The sequence below is a fragment of the Gopherus flavomarginatus genome, chromosome 6 (assembly GCF_025201925.1).
Source record: "Gopherus flavomarginatus isolate rGopFla2 chromosome 6, rGopFla2.mat.asm, whole genome shotgun sequence".
Classification (NCBI taxonomy): domain Eukaryota; kingdom Metazoa; phylum Chordata; order Testudines; family Testudinidae; genus Gopherus; species Gopherus flavomarginatus.
In genome coordinates, this window is record NC_066622.1 from 121511291 (window position 1) to 121534124 (window position 22834).

Below are 22834 nucleotides of genomic sequence, written 5' to 3' on the forward strand. Positions count from 1 at the left end.
CCAATTTACTGTCCTCCCCTTTGGTCTCTCCTCGGCCCCTTGGGTATTCACCAAATGTATGGTGGTCGTTGCTGCTTCCCTGCGCCGTCGTCGTATTCACGTCTTCCCTTACCTCAATGACTGGCTTATCTGAGGCACTTTGGAGGCGCAAGTGATCGGCCACGTTGCCATCATCAGGGAGCTGTTTGTGAGTCTAGGGTTGACCATCAACCCAGACAAGTCCACTCTGGTGCCTACACAGAGGATAGAGTTCATCGGGGCAATGCTGGACTCCAACCTTGCGACAGCCAGTTTACCCCTGCACCGGTTCCAAGCCAAAGTTTCCCTGGTCAAAAGTCTACAAGACTTTCCGACCACTTCTGCTCGAACTTGCCTCGCTCTCCTGGGGCACATGGCGGCATGCACCTTCATCACGAGGCATGCAAGACTGCGCATGCGCCCGCTGCAGACTTGGCTCGCGTCGGTCTATCGGCCAGGCAGGGACGCCATAGACACAATCATAATGATTCCACCGAATGTTCTAGGCTCCCTCGGCTGGTGGACGACGTCCTCCCAAGTGTGTGCGGGCCTACCGTTTCACCCCCCCAGCCCTCCGTGTCCCTGACAACGGACGCGTCATGGCTGGGCTGGGGTGCCCACCTGGGGACCCTGCGCACACAGGGTCTCTGGTCGCCAGGGAACTAACGTTCCACATCAATGTGCGCAAGCTGCGAGCAGTCCGATTGGCATGCCAAACGTTTCAACGCCATTTACACGGCCGTTGTGTTGTGGTGTTCACAGACAACACAACGGCCATGTATTACATCAACAAGCAGGGCGGGACTCGGTCCTCCCCGCTGTGTCAGGAAGCAATACGCCTGTGGGACTTTTGTATAGCCCACTCTATACATCTAGTGGCCTCCTTTCTCCCGGGAGTACGGAACACCCTCGCAGATCACCTGAGCAGATCCTTTCTATCCCACGAATGGTCCATCCATCCGGACGTCCTTTATTCGATTTTCCGGAGATGGGGATTTCCCCGCATAGACCTGTTCACCTCCAGATCGAACAGGAAATGCCAGGGGTTCTGCACTCTACAGGGTCGCTCCCCGGGCTCCCTGTCGGACGCATTCCTGATCCCGTGAATGGGTTGTCTCTGTTACGCCTTTCCACCCTTTCCTCTCGTCCACCGAGTCCTGATCAAGATCCGGAGAGACAGAGCCCGCCTCATCCTGATCGCTCCGGCTTGGCCGCGGCAGCCCTGGTACACCATGCTGCCTGACCTGTCCCTGGCAGACCCAATTCCCCTGCCTCTATGGCCGGATCTGATCACGCAAGAATTCAGCAGGATGCGCCATCCAGACCTACAGTCCCTCCATCTAACTGCATGGTTCCTGGCTGGTTAAGCCAGTCGGAGTTGCGCTGTTCCGCAGCAGTACAAGAAGTGTTGCTGGGCAGCAGGAAGCCTTCCACGCGTTCAACCTACCTTGCGAAATGGAAGCGCTTCTGCCACTGGTGCAGCCAGCACGGCCATTCTCCACATTCCATAGTAGTCCCCACTATTCTGGACTACGTGTGGTCTCTCAAGCAGCAGGGATTGGCGATCTCCTCTCTACGGGTCTCTACGATCTCACGGCTATATCCACCTTCCATCCAGGTGAGGCTGGCAAGTCAGTTTTTTCCCACCCTATTGTGTCAAGATTGATCAAGGGCTTGGAGCGACTATACCCTCGGGTCAAACGGCCTAACCCTACTTGGGACCTGAACCTTGTCTTAACCAGGCTCATGGCGCCCCCCTTCGAACCTTTAGCCACATGCTCGCTGCTGTACCTGTCCTGGAAAGTGGCCTTCCTAGTTGTTATCACCTCGGCTAGACGAGTCTCGGAGCTTCGGGCACTGACTGTGGACCCTCCATATACTGTATTCCATAAGGACAAGGTACAGCTGTGACCACACCCGGCGTTCCTCCCTAAGGTCGTCTCCGCCATTCATGTTAACCATGACATCTTCCTGCCAGTCTTTTGCCCAAAGCCGCATTCCTCCAAACGGGAGCAACAGCTCTGTTCTTTAGAAGTTCGAAGGGCTCTCGCCTTCTACATTGAGAGGACCAAACCCTTCCGCCGTTCACCTCAATTGTTTGTGGCAGTGGCGGAACGCATGAAGGGCATGGCAATCTCCTCCCAGCTTATCGCGTCCTGGGTGACATCCTGCATTCAGGCATGTTACGACTTGGCCCATGTTCCGACGGGTCCTCTTACCGCCCATTCTACCCAGGCTCAAGCTTCATCTGCTGCGTTTTTGGCCCATGTCCCCGTACAGGAAATCTGTCACGCGGCCACCTGGTCTTCTGTACACACCTTTGCATCACACTATGCACTGGTCCAGCAGGCTAGAGACGATGCCGCCTTCGGCGCAGCGGTTTTACATTCCGCAACGTCTCGCTCCGACCCCACCGCCTAGATAAGGCTTGGGAATCACTTAATTGGAATGGATATGAGCAAGCACTCGAAGAAGAAAAGATGGTTACTCACCTTTGTAACTGTTGTTCTTCGAGAAGTGTTGCTCATATCCATTCCACACCCGCCCTCCTTCCCCACTGTCGGAGTAGCTGGCAAGAAGGAACTGAGGAGCGGGCGGGCCAGCAGGGGTATATGTCAGGCGCCATACCGGCGCCACTGCAGGGAGCGACCTGCCGGCCCACCAAGTGTTGCTAGGGTAAAAAGTCTCCGAACGTGCACGCGGCGCGCGCACACCTAATTTGAATGGATATGAGCAACACATCTCGAAGAACAACAGTTACAAAGGTGAATAACCGTCTTTTCTGCCTTCACCTAAAGATCCTAAAGGTAGTGTCTAATTTCCATATTAATCAGTCAATTTATTTTCCAACTTTCTTTTCAAATCCTCACACTCAGAGAGATGAGGAGAAACTTCATTCGTTTGATGTGAAAAGAGCTTTAGCTTCCACTTGGACTGCTCTAAATCCTTTAGATCCTTAATTCCGTTGTTTAGTTTCTGCCTGCAACTGCAACAATCAGTTTCCACTCCTAAGATTTCCTCTGGTATTTCTTCTTGCATTCATTTGTGCTACCAGTTAGCTAATGTCACGCCAGCACCCAGAGTGTTAGCCTGTTCAATTAGAGCACAGACAGCTTCAGCATCTTTCCTGGTGCAAGTAGCCCTTCAAGACATTTCCAGAGTGTCAACTTGGTCATCAGACTACAACTTTGTTGCTCATTATGCCATTTCCCAGAATGATGCTAGTATTGGATGGGTTGTTGTCCAATCGCAGGTACACTAATGTGGAAGCAGGAAAGGACATGTCCAATCACTTGAAGAAGGAGAAGAAATGGAAAGGTAGGTGTCTCTCCTTCTTCAAGTATAGCTCTTTGAGATGTGTTGCACATGTACATTCCATGACTCACCCTCCTTTTCTTCTCTGTTGGTAGGAAGGAACTGAGGAGGGTTGGGGCAGCTCTGTCCCCTTATCTCCATGCAGTTATGCGTGACACCAGAGGATATTCGAGCTGCTCCAACAGATACCACTGAGGAGAAAAAGTTCTCCAATAGCTGTGCATGAGGCGTGCACACACACCAAAAATGGAATGGACATGTGTAACACAAAGAAGAACAACAGTTACAGAAACATAGGTGGCAGTTTCTTCTCATAATATGGCCTTTCACTACTTTGGACAGAAGAGTGGGTAGCTCCATCCAGTTCTTGCTTGAGGGTAAAATTATTTAAACTTTTTTCTTGTCCTTAAAGAAATATGTAGACACCAAATATCCTAGTTTTCTTGACTCTGGCAGCCAAGCTTTCAGCATTTTGTACAATTACCTTCTTTTCGTTAGCTGAGGTTTTTTGTGTTTTTTTTCTCCCCTTACCATCTCTTTCTGCTCTGTCTGCCACTCTTTGAACTATGAGATCCAGCCACCTTAGGACAACGTCTACTCTCTGTCCCTCCACACCTGGCAGGGGAAACTTCAGCAGTAGTTTGCTCAGTTGACTTTCTTTCTCTCCCTTATGACCGCTAGCAGTGGCTTAGTTTTTTGGATCACCATACTCCTTAACTGCAGTGGCTTATTGGTTTTGATCTCCAGTTCACTGAAACAGCCGTGGGCAAGCCATCAGCCATATGAACTGCAGCAATGAAGGTTCCTTCTCATGGCCTTGGTGTATACCCACCTGGTTATTAGACAGATAAAGACGATTGTGGGGATGCAGAGAAAAGCAACAAAGTTAGACGCAGACTTAATGTATTATCTTAGGCCAGGTCACTTAGAACCTGACTCTTGTGATGCTCAGCACGTACAGTCCTCAGTGAATTCTGCTGGAGTTTTGAGTGCTCAGCACCTCTGAAAAATTTCTGTGCCCGTGTCATCTGTTAAATAATACATCCTCACTTTACATGGTGGTTGAAACTAAATAATTCATATTTGAAAGGTGCAACTACACTGTAAGTGCGAACTGTATTTATTGTGACTGTCAATAGGAATAGGCCAAAATCAGTAGGGAAAACAAGTGTTTTGAAGAAGTCACTACAATGAATGGAAAGCTATCAGAAAAAAAAACAGCCCAAAACATTTTTTAGGCCTTGTTTGCTTGCTAAAGGTACAAGGAGGGGTGCCAGCTGTTCTTAAAACCCTGTGCTAGTCACCTCCAAGGGGAAACGTTTCTGTTTTTTGTCTAAGGTTTTTTTTTTCAAGGTCTGTTCCTGTATTATTTCTTTTTATGGACTCAGGCTGGTCTCTTTCAATAGCTGAAGTGTACTTAGCAGCCATTTCCTTCCACAGTGTTCCTGTACAAGGAATTTGTTGGCTTTTCTCTGTACCTGAGTGAAATAGTTCCTTAAAGGCCTGGTGAATTGATATCAACACATATGAAGTCCTTACTGTCTGTGGGATTTTAGTCTGTTTTTTACTTGCCAATCGGTAGCACTTAAATTTGGGAATTACCCGGTTCTCCTAAAACCCTGCCCAATAATGCTCACCCTGCTACAGCTGGAGCAGGTCTGGAGGGAGAGGAGGATAAAAGAATAAGAAGTTCGGCCTGGAAAGACGAGCCCACAGAGAGAATCCTGAGGAACTTCCATTTGGCTTGTATGGAGTTGTCTTCTCTCTGTGTGTTTGTAGTACCTGAAGAATGCCATCAGGGGGAACTGGCAAACAGTTTGAAGGAAGGAAAAAGCTCACTAGATGGATCTTCTGTCCGTAAAATTCCAGGAAGCCCGCAGAAAAGCTGTTTCTTCTGCAAGCTCCGTGCACCAGTTTCCTGCAAGTAGCCTGCAGTGCAGCATGCAGCCCCCTAAATCAAGCAGAACTGCAATAGGTAGGAAGAGGGAATGGGCTTGCTTCAGAACTCATGAAAATATTCTGAAGCCACCGGATAATTGGACAGTTGGCTGTCTTTGTGGGTGAAGATAGATCACTTTAGTTTTCAGGGCTGAGAGTTTGGCATCTTCCATTTTAAATGTTAAAACTCTGTTCAAAGATTAAGTTCACAGATAACCCTGTTTCCCCAAGGGAAACTGGCAGCTATTAATCTGCCTCTGTTTTTGAAAATGAATTGCAAAGATAAGCAAACAACTAACACTGTCAAAAAGAATATTCCTTTCCTTCCCTCTGAAGAGCTCAAATCACTATACAATCATTAATATGAAGCAAGACTGAGAGCTAACCCTTTCCCCATACATGCTATATACATTGGATTTATGGTTACTATTTTGCTTTTAAAGAACCCATGTTGTTAGAAGTAGGTGTCATTTCCCCATAACATCAGATGCAGCTCATAATTTCCCACTAAAAAGTCAGAAAACTTATTTTTCTAGAAGCATGTATTTATCTTTTCTACTGGTTTCTTTGGATTAAAACAAAAACTTCCCTACGTTCTTTCTATACCTTTTTTAAAGTATTGCTTTCTTAATGTGGCTTTTTGGTAGAATATTCATCTGTTTTTTATTCTCAGTTGTATTTTGTTTTAAATTAATTCCCCAAGAGTTTTTTGGTAGTGGTAGGCAATTTATAATAATAATTGGATTATGATGATAAATTAATGTAGCACTCATTTTATAATTGTTCACTGTATAAAAGACTGAAAGTTATTGGTTTATCTGAGGTTAACATTAGAAAAGTTTGCACTTGCCAAAAGATGTCCAGTAATATTTGCAAATAACTGTTGATAAAAGGTTTATGCTAAATAAATGCAGGCACTGTGGCGACTTACCGCCTGCATTTGGGGCGGCGCTTTAGAAATGTGTTTAATTGTCTTGCATATGAGAATGAACTTGAATTCTACATTCATGGCTAACTTCAGACCTCCTCTTCAAATTGGGTGAATCTGAACCCAAAAAAATTACCTTTGTATTGCTGGTCAGAGTGCATTTTTTATGAAAGTGAATAGCAGATGTGGGCATCCATCAAAATTTAACAACCTTTCTGCCTCTCACCAGGCCCACTGCTGCCAAAAATTACAGCATCATTGAATCACTTATTTACGATTACAGTAAAAAACATGGCACTGCTAGTTTTAGAGAGATTCTTATGTAAAATATGTTGGAGAGCTTATTGGTTGTTTGTTTGGGCTATTTGTTAATATTTGTCTATATCTTCACTATCATTCTATTTTGGTGAATTTGAAGCACTGATCTGGTGAAGCCTACTTCCTAATTGCAATTATTATAGTTTGTTGTTAACTGAAAATCATGTGGAACTGAAAGGTAAACAGAAGTTATCTAAATGTTTACATTTAGATTGGAAACTAAGTTTCGTAAATTTACTTACAGTGTGTTATGCTCCTGGATTATATTAAACAATTTATGTTGATTTTTCTGAAATTATAAATATGGAGTTCATTAAATCTTAGATTTGCAGGTTCTATGGAACAATCAGTTCCTTGCTTCTTTAAAATATTTGACTTTCTTAGGTAAAATGTCAGGAAAGTTAAATCAATAGATGTATAATTTAATATGAAAGCTTTAGCAGATATGAATAGATGAGGAAAGTAACGTGCAATAATTAGATAAGAAATCAAGTGGATGACTTGGAATAGTTAGTTTCACATAAGATTGTGAAATAATTCTGAGTTATTACTTCTCCAGTAGAAAGGCTGCTTCTGTGTTTCCAATATTTTCTTGGAAGCTGACTTTTATCTTTAATGATCTGGGGTAGCTGTGGTAGTGAGACTGCATTTATGACAAACAGTATATAGATAACTGTGGCAACATATGCTCTCTGGCGAGTGGCAGTTTTGGCTGTTGAAACGAAGTTTTAGGTTAAGATAAAAAAATGTTTTTTAAAATCAAATGAATTGCACAGTAGGGCCTTAATCAATAAAACTGTTTGAAAAGTGTCTTTGGCTCAACCTATTTACCCATAGGGTATAACTTGCACCATAAAGCTAGAGTTACAGATTAAGAACTATGGGGGTCTTCTGACATCAAAATTAACAACTTTTTTTTTTCTGGTGCCAGATCCTTCTGAAACTATTAGCTATAATGATTGATATCAAGGTCATAGAAAACAGACAAGCAATGTAGGAATTTATAAATCTCTGCCCCCTTTTTAGCCTGTGTGCCTCAACTTTGAATGGCTCTTTGGAAAACATAAAACGTGTGCTTTTTTTCAGAATCCAGAAGTAGAATTAGAATATTACAACCATACATTTTCCCATGCCTCTGCAATAAAACTCAGAATTACTCAGGGTGTTGAACCAATCCTTGTGAGCATATCTGAAAGGGCTAATTATAGACAACACACAGTTCCCTTGTCCTCAGCAGCTGTTTATAGACATTCCTTAAAGCACATGTCTAAATATTTACCATTCATTTGTAGGTTAACATGATATTATGTGTTTGGGAGAAAATGTAAACAAAATTAGTGTCCTAGGAAAAATCTTAAATTTTATTTCTGTTGAGCTCTTGATTAATTTACTGTAGAATCAGTCTTTTCTTGTATACCGTAATACAGGGTTATGACTGACTACTCAGTTAGTACTTCACTGATTCTCCAATTAGTGTATTGCAGGTTTATGCAGCTTCAGGAGGCTGGAGTTAATTTTTAAGTGATCTGTTTTACAGCTGTTTGCCTGTACAAACACTGACTTTCATAAGTAAGGGTTTATTTAGGATATGTATAGCACTTTGGCTCAAGGTCAACAATGCCAGTGTAGTTTACATGTTGACAATGTTGACATTTTTGTACCTTATTCTGTTCTAAGAGAGATAATTTGCCATGGGAAGTCCGTTTATCAATGGTACCGTACATATACTCCTTCATCCTTTGCCTACATCAATCATAGTAAATTAATTAGGGGAGGAGTGAATCAAACTGCACAACATAATGCTATCTGTTAAATAAATAGATTATATTTAAAAAAATCATTTTGGGATACACCGATACCTGTAGTATCTTTAAAATATTGACAAATACATGTGCAAAATAAGTAAAAGTTATGCTGCTTTATTTAGAAGATAAATGGCATTAGCTAAATTACATTATTGTACGTTTGTAGTCTTTTTTTTTTTTTTTTTTAATCTTGAACACGATCACAATCTTTCTGTTTGAATTTCTCCTTTTACGTCAAACTATTTGTGGCACATCAGTATATGTTGAAGAAAAACTCTAGTTTTGATAACACTTGCACTTTCAGAAAGTTGGCTTTCATGGAACTGAGCAGGCACATTTATGACTATGATGTTCTGCCTGTAAATGTTAAGATTTGACTAATCTCTACCACCAAACAGGAAGGCCAAGAAAAGGTGCTTTAGTGGTAAGGATGGTAGGAAAAGCTGCACCACTAGTCGAGGGGATGGAGGAGCAAGAGGTATGGGGGTGGGAAGAGGAACTTTGAGCTTGTTCAGGGCATGGATTGAGAATAAAAATAAACCAGAAGCAGACTTTGTATATGTAACTATAATTTTATGTAGCTTTCTTTAGGCCCTTCTGGCAATTTTGTATTTTTGCCTGAGTTTTGTGTTTAACAGAAGATTTCAAATGTTTTGTAAAATGAGTTCAAGTTTTATCTTCTAGTAATGGTAAATAAGACATACAGTGGTATATTTTTGGAAGGTTTATTTCAATTTATGGAATCAGCAGCTTTTACTTTCAGTGATTTATTTTGGAAAACAAAACTGCATAGACTTCAGTGTATTCAAATTAACAGAGAAAATTTAACTTCAGTGCTAACATTCTCTTGTTTCTGTTTTGTGTGTTCTGTTTGTTCTGACTATTCTCTGGGGATTGTGCTTCTGGTAAATCCGTCCCATGCAGTTCACAAGATTCCTCTGCGATTCTCCACTTGAGGTATGAATTTAATCCTAATTCTAAACTTTGGAATTGTTTAATGCCAGGGTATCTTGGTTTCTTCTGCCTTCTGTAAACTGTACTTCCACCAGATCATTATGTAGGTATTACAATAAAAGGACATCTGTAAGGGGCATAGGCTGAGATTTTTAAAGGCGCTTATGGGAGAGGCACATTCTTCTTTTGAATTTCCGTAGGAGTTGGTTACCTTAACTCCTTAAGGCTCTTTTGATAAATCCACCCATTGACTCTAGTATACACAATACACCTATATTTTAGTATTGGGGATTGCATAAATTGAGGCAAAACCTGGAAGCCCTTGGTCAAGCAAAGCTCTTCAGGATTGTAGAATCAGGTCATGAAAGGATAATAAGACATCTACATTTCTGATTGATTTTGATTTAAGTTAATGTTAAAAAATCGTGGTTGGATTTTTTGTGTTTGCTTTTTTAATAATGGCCGGGTATCTGATTGAATGTTATAACTGCCATGCTATCTTTTCCCTCTTCTCTTCAGTAGTAGTCACTAATGCAGAATCTATCCATAGTCTGAGAGAGGAAGTTATCAAATTATTAAGGGCATCATTAGTGCCCCTCAAACATTATAGAGGGTAGGGCCTTCTGGCCCTGCATTCCAGCAACATCAACTTCATTGCCAGTCTAGCAAGGTTTCTTGGCATATTTTGAGGGGGATTAAAGGGGCAGAAGTGAAGTAAAATTCTAAAGTTTTCATTGTGTTAATCTGCTTTCCCCAACCCCCACATAGGACATTTATCATTCAGTGCTACTTAGGACACCTGGTATTCTGAAGACTAGGCTTATTTTATATGCTAATTGCGAAACATGTTCTATAGTAATATCATATGTTAATGGCACCAAGCCTCAGTGAGTGTTTGTCCCTACAAAAGGATGGTTTAACAAGTGAGGAGCTGTGTGTTTTATTTTAAATTGTTTATGTTAATGTTTATCAGTTGCAGTGTCTGGTTTTTGTCCTCTTAACTGATTCTCTGACTCTGTTACTACAGTCCAATCCAAGATAAAACAAAACAAATAATAAATTTAATAATTGAGGAATATGCCTGTTTGGTTCTATGCTGCAATTAACTTCCTCAGCCATCAACAAACTCCTTTCTCTTCCTTCCTTAAGAGTCCATCTCCAGTGCACAGCCTTAAGCCACTTTTGAGGACGCACCATGTAGTAAGGTTGTGGTTGCTCACTAGGTCTATAAAGAGATCCTTTTTTAAAATAAGTCATCCTCGTTTTTGCTTAAAAGGGATGCAAATGGTAAGTTGGTTATTGCATCAGTTGGGTTTGCAGAAATTTGGCTAGCATGATTTTTTTATTCTGGCCATCTCAATCCCATTGTTGTGACATTGTACAATAAGACTTTAACCTTTTCAAGATCCACTCTTTTAATGTTGGGGCCTGCATGCCAAACCAGGATGGCTGTTACCAGGACAATCTTTGCGTAAGTGAAAATTTTCACAAGATGTTAAAAGCACAATAGTTTACAGGGCCTAACTGGCTCTGAGATCTTTACTGTGCTCACATGCTTATGATTATATGTGATCACCAATTTTCTGTTCCTTTGCTCTCATTGCTGGCAGAAGTATTTAGCACAGCCTGACAGCTAGTCCCTGGTTCCTAAATGCATGCTTGTTACATGGATCTTCTGCTGGTTTAAAGTAAGTTCACTAGCAGGTTTCTAGAAAGTGGCTAATCTGTCAGCCTCAGTTTGCTGAATATCGTTTTTCTTGTAAGAATTAAAACCATGGAAGAATACTTGGAGGGGAGGAGGGCGGGCTGGGGAAAGAGGCTGTGCATAATATCTCATGTCATCCTTTGGGTTATTATGTCAATACAAATAAACTAGAAATGAGCAAAAAGCAAAATCAACGTTAAGAAATATTTTCAGAAAGATTTTTTACCTTTTTGGCAGTTTGTTTGTAAAAACTGGTTTATTGTGAAGTAAAGGAAGATTAAGTGAACACATCACTTTTTAATCTTATCTGCTTTTGTTCTAAAGAGGAATCCAGGACTAGTGACTGAGAACTGAGCAAGGAGTTCACAGTTTGGAATGATGATTGAGATTACTTCATTTCCAGAACAAATACTAGGAAACAAAAATGTGGTACTGTCTTTGTATGTCTTAAAGAGTTAACAACCACATGATGGTAATGAAATTGTCAGGTTATAGTAATTACACCAGTAATTTGATATGTTGCAGTTTGAATGAAGCCATGTGTGGAGAGTTTGTTACTTTTCTCCGCTGAATCCACCCCCCTTTACATTCCTGCAAGCTGAAGACTAATAGAGCTCATTAGACTTTATAGGAAAAGGGCTTTTATCACCTCGTCAACTCAGGCAGCAGATTTCCATTATATTTCTAATTTTGTATGGCTGCATAGATGCTGATGTACGCTTCCCTGCTAGGTTTATGCTAGTATTCTTTCTTACAGACATTTTTTATTGACGTTTCCAAGCTTGAATTAAATTTTGTGTGGCACCACTTACAGATGTCTTCAATTAGATGAAGTTAAATAAAAGGGGTTGTATATCTGAGGCCAAAGGATTCTTGAAATTCTCTATTCTGAAACGATTTCCACAAGCCAATCCAGTAGGATGCAGCTTCTTCCATTTTGAGGGTGAAAAAAATTCAAAACAAAACCTTAAGTGAGTTTGAATTTGTTTTGAATTTTTAATCTGTAATAGCTGCAGCAAGTACCTATATTAAAATAGTCTTCCCACTCATTTTATACTTCGTGCCTTTATTACTTAATTCAGTCTTGAGGTATTGCCATCAAATGTTAAAAATGAATTAAAATATTATTTCCTTTCACACTCTGTAAAGAGAACCATCCTATTTTCCCCACTAAGACTATATAAAAAGCATTCAGTTCTTTATCACTGCTAAAGATTTTGGTGCCCCTTCAGTCTATCTAGACAAGAGCAAGATTGATGGTGTGGTACAATGCACAGCAATCTGCCATATAAATATTAGCAGAATAGCTAAGAATTTTATTCAATGAGTAGAAATAAGCATATCAATGATGACACTCTCTTGTAGTACTCATTGCTGTTTACTTGGAGAAAATGCAATGCTCTTAAAACAGGAAGTTGCAATGTCAAGTAAGAGTTTGTACATGAAGTCCTCTCTGTGCTGAAATGAGAATTTACCTTACAAAAATACCAAGAGTGGGGACAAAAGGAGGACTACAGTAAACGATCTTCTGAAGTTCCAAATGGTTGTGATGTTAGCAAATCTTTATTAAGCATAGTTGTTAAATAGATTTTTGGTAATCAGCAAATCTTAGTCGGTTTTTGTTATCTTTTTGTTACCCTCATTAGTTTGCTTTCCCCCTTTTACAAGCCTTCCTATCTGTCCTCTTCCCAGGCCACTTATGTTGCTTCTTTATAGTCTTTTTGCCCTGTCTTTCCCTCGCTTTGTCTCATCACCTCATTTCAGGTTCAGAACTTTATGCAAGACACCTGTTACTAGCATTGACAATGCTGTGCCATAGATTTGCCATCAGCCTTCTAAAGTGCACCAGTCAAACTAGCTTTCAGAGCAAGCACTGCTTACATGTTTTGCTAAACCTTCAGGGTGAGGAATGAATGTGCTTGTGACTGCTGGTTTGCTGGCTGGACAACTATTTTCTTCTCTTGACCGCCTCTTCTAAAAATATTTAAACATGCTACTTAATTAATCCCCATCCTCCACCCCAAAAAAGTCATGGGTTACTATTTAAGAAGTTAAATTTAAGGGTTGATTTATTATGAAATGCTTAAAATATGTGGTTTATATTTTAGAAGAATAGAACTAAGAAAAAGTTTGTGCTCCAACACAAATTCTAATTTTTATATCTGACCTTTTTATATTCATGCTGTTCAGAAAACTGATAGTCAATACATTTCTGATGTTTTAGAAGAACTAAGATTAATGGGATTGGTATATAAGGTAATTCTATAGTATATCCTGTTGGCCCTTACTTACAATTTGTGATAAAAATAACTGATTTTTTTTTTATGTCAGTTTTCAGTGCAGTTTCTTCCTGTTTTCTATCAGAGCGGTAGTTGTGTTAGTCTGTATTCCTCGTTCTTCCTGTCTTCACTGGTCACAAGGCCAGGACCAATCAATATAAAAACTTTTCACCCTCCTTATTCAGCCCATCATGTTTTTGTCCATCCTTTGCTCTCCACAGTCTTTAGTTGCATTGCTGTGTAGTGGCCATCATCTTTAACTCTTCGTTTAACCAGTTTTAGTGCTAAGTGACTATAGCTGAGGAGACATTGGTTGTGAGCTTTTTCCTTTTAAGATCTTATCCTTCGCCTTTCCCCCCACATACAGATGGAGACATTGGTAAATGGCTTGTCTAGTTTTTGTAAAGTCTAACACATGCGACTGGACTTTACAAAAACTAGACAAGCCATTTAAACACACATTTTGCTTCTCTATAAAGGAAAAAGGACACTAAATTATCTAAACTACTACATGCCACAAGGGGCCACAACAGTAGTGGCCTTAACTCACCCAACAATATTGTTAATTTATTCAGCTATACTCTTAGCCCGGCTGTAGAGTCTGTTCTGTCTCGGGGCCTCTCCTTCTGCCCCTCCACCCCCACGGACATGATACAGTTCTGTGGTGACCTGGAATCCTACTTTCGACGTCTCCGACTGAAGGAATGTTTCAACACACCTCTGAACAGTACTCTAATCCACAGAAACCTTGCTACCAACACTACAAAAAGAAGGATTCTGCGTGGACTCATCCTGAAGGTTGAAACAACAGACTGGACTTTATAAAGAATGCTTCCGCTGACGTGCACGGACTGAAGTTGTGGAAAAACAGTATCACTTGCCCCATAAGCTCAACTGTGCAGAGCACAATGCCATCCACAGCCTCAGGAACAACTCTGACGACATAATCAAAAAGGCTGACAAAGGAGATGCTGTCGTCATCATGAATAGGTCAGAATATGAACAAGAGGCTGCTAGGCAGCTCTTTAACACCACATTCTACAGGCCATTACTTTCTGATCCCACAGAGGGTTACCTAAAGAAACTACACCATTTGCTCAGGAAACTCCCTGAAAAAGCACAGGAACAAATCTGCACAGACACACCCCTAGAACTCCGACCAGGGGTATTCTATCTGCTACCCAAGATCCATAAACCTGGAAATCCTGGACACCCCATCATCTCAGGTATTGGCACCCTGAGGGCAGGATTGTCTGGCTATGTAGACTCTCTCCTCAGGCTCTGCGCTACCAGCACTCTTAGCTATCTTCAAGACACCACTGACTTCCTGAGGAAACTACAGTCCATTGGTGATCCTCCAGAAAACACCATCCTGGCCACTATGGATGTAGAAGCCCTCTACACCAACATTCCACACAGAGATGGACTACAGGCCATCAGGAACAGTATCCCCGATAATGTCACAGCAAACATGGTGGCTGAACTTGGACTTTGTCCTCACCCACAACTGTTTCACATTTGGGGACAATTGTATGCCTTCAATTCGGCGGAACTGCTATGGGTACCTGCATGACCTCACAGTATGCTAACATTTTTATTGCTGAGTTAGAACAACGCTTCCTCAGCTCTCGTCCCCTAATGCCCCTACCCTTCTTGTACTACATTGATGACATCTTCATCATCTGGACGCATGGAAAAGAAGTTCTTGAGGAATTCCACCATGATTTCAACAATTTCCCTCCCACCATCAACCTCAGCCTGGACCAGTCCACACAAGAGATCCACTTCCTGGACACTACAGTGCTAATAAGCGATGGTCACGCAAACACTACTTTATACCGGAAACCTACTGACCACTATACTTACCTACGTGCCTCCAGCTTTCATCCAGACCACACCATACGATCCATTGTCTACAGCCAGGCTCTAAGATACAACCACATTTGCTCCAATCCCTCAGACAGAGACAAACACCTACAAGATCTCTATCGAGTGTTCTTAAAACTACAATACCCACCTGCTGAAGTGAAAAAACAGGTTGATAGAGCTAGAAGAATACCTAGAAGTCACCTATTCCAGGACAGGTCCAACAAAGAAAGTAACAGAACACCATTAGCCGTTGCCTTCAGCCCCCAACTAAAATCTCTCCAGCACATCATCAAGAATCTACAACCTATCCTGAAGGACAATCCCTCACTCTCACAGAACTTGGGAGACGGGCCAGTCCTCACTTACAGACAGCCTCCCAACCTGAAGCAAATACTCACCAGCAACCACACAACAAAAACACTAACCCAAGAACTTATCCTTGGAACAAAGCCCGTTGCCAACTCTGTCCACATATCTATTTAGATACCATCATAGGACCTAATCACATTAGCCACACCATCAGAGGCTCATTCACCTGCACATCTACCAATGTGATATATTCCATCATGTGCCAGCAATGTCCCTCTGCCATATACATTGGCCAAACCGGACAGTCTCTATGTAAAAGAATAAATGGACACAAATCAGACATGAAGAATTATAACATTCAAAAACCAGTCAAAGAACACTTCAACCTCCCTGGTCACTCCGTTACAGATCTAAAAGTCACAAGTCTTCAACAAAAAAAACTTCAAAAACAGACTCCAGCGAGAAACTGCAGAACTGGAATTAATTTGCAGACTGAACACCATTAAATTAGGCTTGAATAAAGACTGGGAGTGGATGGGTCATTACACAAAGTAAAAACTATTTCCCCATGCAATTTTTTCTCCTACTGTTACTAATACCTTCTTGTCAACTGTTTGAAATGGGCCATCCTGATTATCACTAACATTTTTTTTTCTCCTGCTGATAATAGCCTACCTTAATTGATTAGTCTTGTTAGAGTTGTTTGGCAACCCCCATTTTTTCATGTTCAATGTGTATATGTATCTTCCTACTGTATTTTCCACTGCATGCAGTGGGTTTCATGGGTTTTAGCTTATGCCTAAATAAATGTGTTAGTCTCTAAGGTGCCACAAGTACTCCTTGTTCTTTTTGCTGATACAGACTAACATGGCTACCACTCTGAATTAAATACATTGTAACTAGAGCAACCAATGGATTAGACCTTTGATGTCATTCTATCTGAGATTAAAAAAGATATGAGAATCTTGCAGAATAAACTGAGTAGGATCATACAAGCCTCTGTAAAAGGACAAGATGAAATGAAAACAGAAGTAGCCTCAGAAGATATTGCAGCGTTGAGAAGCAGAGGGAAAGATGGGGCCTAGTTGGGACCTCACTTCTCACGCCTCACTTCTTCCAAGTGCCCCTGGATGCAGAACTGTAAAGAAGTGAGGCATCCCCTTCCTCGGGAGGTCCAGAGCCGATACAGAGCCCCCTTGCTCAAGCCATGTAGGCTGGGGCAAGAGAAAAATTGAAGGGAGTAGCCAGGGTCATAACTCTCAAGCCAACAGAAGCAAATGCAAAAGCAGGCTCTGCACCAGACACCTTTGGACGCTGATGATGTCGTCAGCCAGCTTTCTACAGTTTTCACTGTGAATCAACAGTAACAAGGTGTCACCAGGCAGTTTCTTTGAATTTATGCCTGTTCCTATGCGTTCTTACAAGAGAAGTCTGATAAATCAGTATCCTAGTTCCATTAAGATTCATTACTAGGGATGCTTGTCAAAATTTTGTAGCATTTCCATAGATTACTTAAGCCAGTCACTTACCTTAGACCCCAGGTTAGGCTACTTCTTTCAGTGGGGATCCTTAGTCCTTCAAAGGTTGTGAGAACCTTCTCTATTTCCCTTTGAATCTTCATCCTTAAGTTTCTATCTATTAAAGTGAGTTTCTAATGGCTATTACTTCTGCCTCCTGTATGGAGGAGAGAGTTATACTTGTGTAAGGAACCTTAAAAACAAGATATGAGGATATTTGGACAACTACCTTGTTTTCTTCTGAAGGTAGCTTTGAAATTTTACCTCAGTAAGGATATTTCCTTTTCTGTTTTTGTTCCAACCTAGGCAAGAGAAATCAAATTAAAAAGTAAGTACAGGCGAGTCTCATCTTACGCGGGGGTTCCGTTCCGTGGTTAGCGCATAAAGCAAAAACTGCGTATAGTCAAAATTACATTGAGTTGAATGGCGGGCAGAATCGCCCGCACTGCAGGTACAATATTAAAATTGTTTGTTTTTTTTTGTTTTTACCGACCGTGTAAAGCTGAAATCGCGCATGTTAAATGCACGTAAGATGCAACAGACCTGTAGTAATTTGCTCTATAAACTTCAGCTATAAAACTAATAGGAATGTTATTACAGAACATTCTGACAACTTTCTTGATTAAAGACCAGCAGTTTGATCTGTGTTAGACAGATATTTGATCTGTGTTGGACAAATTCAGGGAAATTTAGTGTTCCAAAATGAACTCAAATCACTCATTATAAAAAAAACGTTCATAAGTATATAACTCATGTAGCAAAGAGATGACTCACTGATGTGGTGCCTCCTGCTGGTTGTCTGGGAATTAGCTTTTTTCAGTCTCGGAGTGCCCTCTGCTGGCCAGGTGTCTCGCCTGCTGCTGGCCCTGAGTCCTTCCTGGACCCCGGTGCCCTTTACCTTGGGGTTCTGCCCCAGTAATACCTCTGCTCTCTGGGTCTGCCCTCCCTTTGGAATTCCCAACTCTCTAAACCCACCTTGCCTCAGTGGCTACTGCCAGTCATCATCTAGCCCCTGCTCACTGGGGTAAACTGCAATCTGTAATGGCCACTCATCATTGGCAAGGAGGTTGGACCAGCTGCCTCTGCCTAATCCCGGGCTACATCCCTGCAGCCCCAGTACCTGTTTAGGCCTTGACCCAAGGCCTCAGCCTGGGGAGTTGACAGGCTGGAGCTTCCCAGTATTGCTCTGTCCAGTACACTGTCCCCAGGCAGCCAGGCCTGTCTCCCTCCAAGGCCGGAGCAAGACTCCATTGCCTTCTGGCCCTTCAGCTCTTTTACAGGGCCCAGCGTGGTCCTGATTGGCTGCCTCTCAGTCTTTTCCTATTGGCGCCCCGGGACAGCCCTTTCCCAGGGCTGTTTTTAAGTCCTTCAGGGCTGGAGCAGGGTGATGACCCCGCTATACCATAGCCTTACACTCTTCTGCTATAAGTATTTTAAAACTGGGGCACATTCAAAATGCTAGAGCAGGGGTAGGCAAACTTTTTGGCCTGAGGGCCACATTGGGGTTGCGAAACGGTATGGAGGGTCAGGTAAGGAAGGCTGTGCCCCCCAAACAGCCTAACCCATGCCCCCTCCCGCCCCTTGACTGCCCCCCTCAGAACACCCAACCCATCCAACTCCCCCTGCTCCTTGTCCCCTGAGCGCCCCTTGAGCACATCCTCTTGGGACCCCCTGCCCCAGCTGCCCCTCTGGGGCTCCCTCCATACCCCCCAGCCCCTTTTGGAATATGGCCCTGCGAACATGGATGGAGGACTCAGGAGGAGCAGGGGCAGCCAGAGAGAAGCAGCAGTTTCCCCTTCAAAGCACCGCTTCTCTCCAGCCAGCTGTACGGCCACCCGGTGCTCCTTCTGATTCCTCCGGCTGCGTTCCCCACGTTCCTCCCACCTGCACCGCCCGCCTGCTCCCCTGCCCCCACAGTGTAGCCCCTCCTCCCTGTGGGGGGTGCTCCAGTGCTGAGCTGCCCGAGTGCCCAGCCCTGGGGCCCACTGTTGAGGGGCCCTGTGCCAGGGCATCCTGTATTTACTTGTAAATCTGCCCCTGAGCTGCACCTCCCAGCCAGAGCCAGCCACACCGCCACGCTGCCAGCATGACGAGCTGAGGCTGCGGGGTAGGAGGACAGCAGGGGGGGTGCTGGGGCCAGCCGAGAGTGGACCGTAGTTTGCCCACCCCTGTGCTAGAGATTATGAACATTAGCATATAAAATCCTCACTTCAGAGCTGTTGGGTACAATGCTTTTTGGTACAAAGATTTTATAATCGGTTTCCCATCCAAGGCCCTAATCCTGCAAAGATGTAAATTCCTGAGTAATTTTTTGTGTTGTGAGTGGTCCCATTGATTCCAATGAGAGTTTCAGAGTGCATTAAGCTAAGTATATGTGCAAGTGTTTGCAGGATCAGGGCCCCGCTATCTCCTTTTCCCAACCCAGTTTAGCCTGTGAGATCTGTCAGGATCACATGACAAAGTGCATGACTACAAGCTGCATGTCTTGCTTGTTTTTCATTTTCCCTTTGAAGTTGGATACACCATTTATATACTACTAACAATCCCAATTGCTTTTCAGATACACTAATAGTAAGAGCTTACAAATTAGGAAACTCTTTTCAAACGAAAGCAGAAACCCTATGTAGTTACAGCAAAAATATCCAGTGTTGGAATATTTAAGACACCAATATTTTCCCTCATTATGATTAGGGTGACATCCATTATTAATCTTCACCATTTACTTTAATTTAGTTCTCTTTTTTCCTAGAACAGTGTGAATAATTGTTTAATTTCATAATGAAAAACTACAATTTATGCAATACTGTTCATGTAAAAAAATTTGAATATACATTTATTGAAGTTGTTTAGAGAAAATAGTTTCTTCATTGTCAAGCAAACCTGAGATAGATTGTATGCCTAGGTTTCATCCAATAATTGCAACATACTGCAGTGAGTTTGCTTTATTAAAATTGTACTATAAGGCTTAGTTATCATAGCTAATTAAAAATCAGTTTAAAGCTTGTAGCAGTGTTGACGCCTATAAGGATTCATATGAGTCCTGAAATTTAGTTCAGTTGTTTATTTTATGAGAAACAGGAAATAAAAATATTTGGCCAAACTGTGAAGTCATTCCCCATTTATTTCCTTGTGGGTATAGAGAATTATTACCAGCTACAAGAAAAACAGCAAAGATTTACATTTTTCAAATATATTCCAGGAGCTGCTTTTATCAGTGTCCTCTTTGTTGAAAATATATAGCTTACACTGCATCAACCGAAGAAGTGAGCATGACTGTTCAAAGCCACCAAAACTGAAGAAATTAAAAATGACCACCTACTGTAATTCAGTCCGACTAGTAAACTGGCATAATGTTAGTGTGATAGCATGCAGGAACCTCACACAATTAACTCCAACATCAGCAGAGTTCCAATAAAAAGTGAGGGCCCACCTGGCAAAAGATTCCCTCTAGGACCCCCAGCAGCGTGGCGAGCTGCTAGGTGCATAGAATACTGGGGAAGCATTTTGAAAGCCTAATTTCACTGACTGCAGGGAAAACTGTATCTAGAAGCCAGAGATTTCCTCCTTTCCTTTCCCTTTATGGGCAGTATAGACTTGTCTTACCATCTTCTTTACATCCAAAGCAGAAGAGAGAGAAAGTATATGATCCCCTTAATTGTTACAGTTGTTACGTTCCATCTGGTAAGTGATAATTGCTGTATTCCAAGATACAACAGGAATAGGTAGTGACCAGACTATATAGGAGTAAAAATTACACAGTTACCTTGATCGTAAGTTCTTTGGGGCAGGAACCATCTTTTTGTTTTGTTTATGTACAGTGCCTTGCACAGTGGGGTCCTGGACCATTACTGCTAAGTGCCCTGGTAGTACAAATTAATAATAATAAATAAAGTAAAGCTTCTATAAGAAAAGTGAAAGTGACTGACATGCATTAAAGCAATCTGGGACATTGACTACAATACGTGAAGTTTGAATGTAAGAATTTGCTATAAACATGTTCCACTGTGTTACTGGACTTATGGTCAATACAATATATTATATGATAAAAGTTAATATTAAATATGATTTAAAGCACTAATGATACAACATTGAGATGTAAAAATGTATAGCCAGTATGGTATGATGTCAAAGTGGAATCAAATCCTCTGGTGTTAATAGAATTGGTAGCTAGTTGAATATGATGTTAAAGGGAATTAACATGTAACAAAATATGTTTTATTGTACTTTTTTGACATGATATTAACTAGTTTATCTTTATTTTGGTCCTGGTTTTAGTTCTTAAATCTACATTTTTGACTGCACCCATATCAGTAAATCTTTATCATTCTCACACCAATGAATCATTGATTTTTTTCATATTGATCATATTGATACCTAATATTAGCATTTGTGACCTGGTAGCCTCAACCCTTGGGGGGAGGGGAAGAGAAACTAATTTACCTTATTCTTGTATAAAACTTCAACTTGTTGACTGGGAGCATGGTGTGATATATTCAGATATCCCACACTGTTGTGTTTGGGGATTTAAATTATTTAGTTGGTCTCCCTGTGAATGTAAAAGTTGTTCACACTTAGAGATTTGCTGCAGAACATATAGGACATTCTTATTTCTATCATTCTGCCTCTCTCCTTATGTTTAACTTACAAAAAAAAAAAACTTCCTGGGACTGTTTTACCTTTTTCCCTGCCTGTTTTTAAAATTAAAATGTGATATATTTTAAAAAATATGTTCAACTAATCTATTCAAACTAAATAATTACTGAATTGTATCTTTTTTCTTTCTCATTATTTCCTGTGCTAAAAAACAGCAAACAAAACTGTCAAATGTATTCCACTAGATAATAAAATAAGGATATATTAGCACAGGTTAATGAATGGCTAGTGGTGAGACATGAATTGTTCAATTGTAAACTATGCTGCTTTCTGTGAGTCAGTGTCTGTTAACTCAGGGTACAGCACCCTGTGAGGGGGTGGGTGTCTGAAGGCTTGGGATGGATGGTACAAGATACCAGCAGCTCCTGCTGTACCAGATGGCCCGGAGCCAGGCCACCCAACAGTTTGTACCTTATTCTGCTAATCTAGGGTTGAATCATGCCCATCGCCTTTGAAATACCATAATAAAAATAACCCAAATATTAGGTCTTGTTTAAAGAAAAGGTAGCATTCAAGGTCATTTGCCTCAGACTTGTGAGGGCCTGGGGTTTTAATAATATTGTATAGCCCTTACTCACAGCATACCTAGTTGTGTTGTGATTCTCTCTCTCAGCTTGAGGTTTAGCTTTTTTTTTTTTCCCCCTCTAATGTTTTTCTTTTTAATGTAATTTATTAAATGAGGAAAAAACACTGTTAGCTTTTAAAACTCTTATTATTTTTCACTTGGACCATGCTGTCTTTGGACACCCTCTCTTTAAAACCCTGAAGGCATAAATATTTTAAACTGCGTTACTAAGGGAATACTATTTCTAATGTCAGACTGTTTCCACAGAGTGCTTTTGACCTTGGATTTCTTGACTCATTAATCTTAGAAGGCATGGTACTTTTTGTAGTAATCAGAATAACTCAGAGTTTTTGTGGAATAAGAGTTAGGGTGCAGTGTTTCTGGTAGATGAGGTGAGCCCTGTACGGTATGTCTTAACCACCTGGTGTCAATTATGGTGTACTTAACATAGCGAATCCCAAAAGGACACTTTAATAGTGCAAGGTGCTGTGCACCCATTTCTTGAGGGACAGATCAATATTTCACATTGACTTTGTATCCTAGATCTGTTGTACCTCAGAAGCCACTAGATGGAATTTAATACAAGTAAGACCTCAAGTTCAATGGAGTTGAGCATTCATTAAGATATTGGGGAGCGTGGGGAATAATATGTTACAAAAGA

At 41.5% G+C, this 22834-nt stretch overlaps 1 protein-coding gene across 7 annotated transcripts in view; it reads left to right on the forward strand.

Annotated features, from left to right (window-relative positions):
- Window positions 1-22834, forward strand: part of ATE1 (arginyltransferase 1) — a 180566-nt gene that overhangs the window by 51863 nt on the left and 105869 nt on the right. For 6 of the 7 annotated variants that reach the window (XM_050959005.1, XM_050959009.1, XM_050959003.1 and 3 more), the window contains one exon: window positions 9247-9279. The exons of the other annotated variant lie outside the window; for it this stretch is intronic. In XM_050959005.1, the coding sequence (XP_050814962.1) occupies window positions 9247-9279 (33 nt within the window). The remainder of the gene's footprint in view (window positions 1-9246; window positions 9280-22834) is intronic. 7 annotated transcript variants of the gene reach the window in all.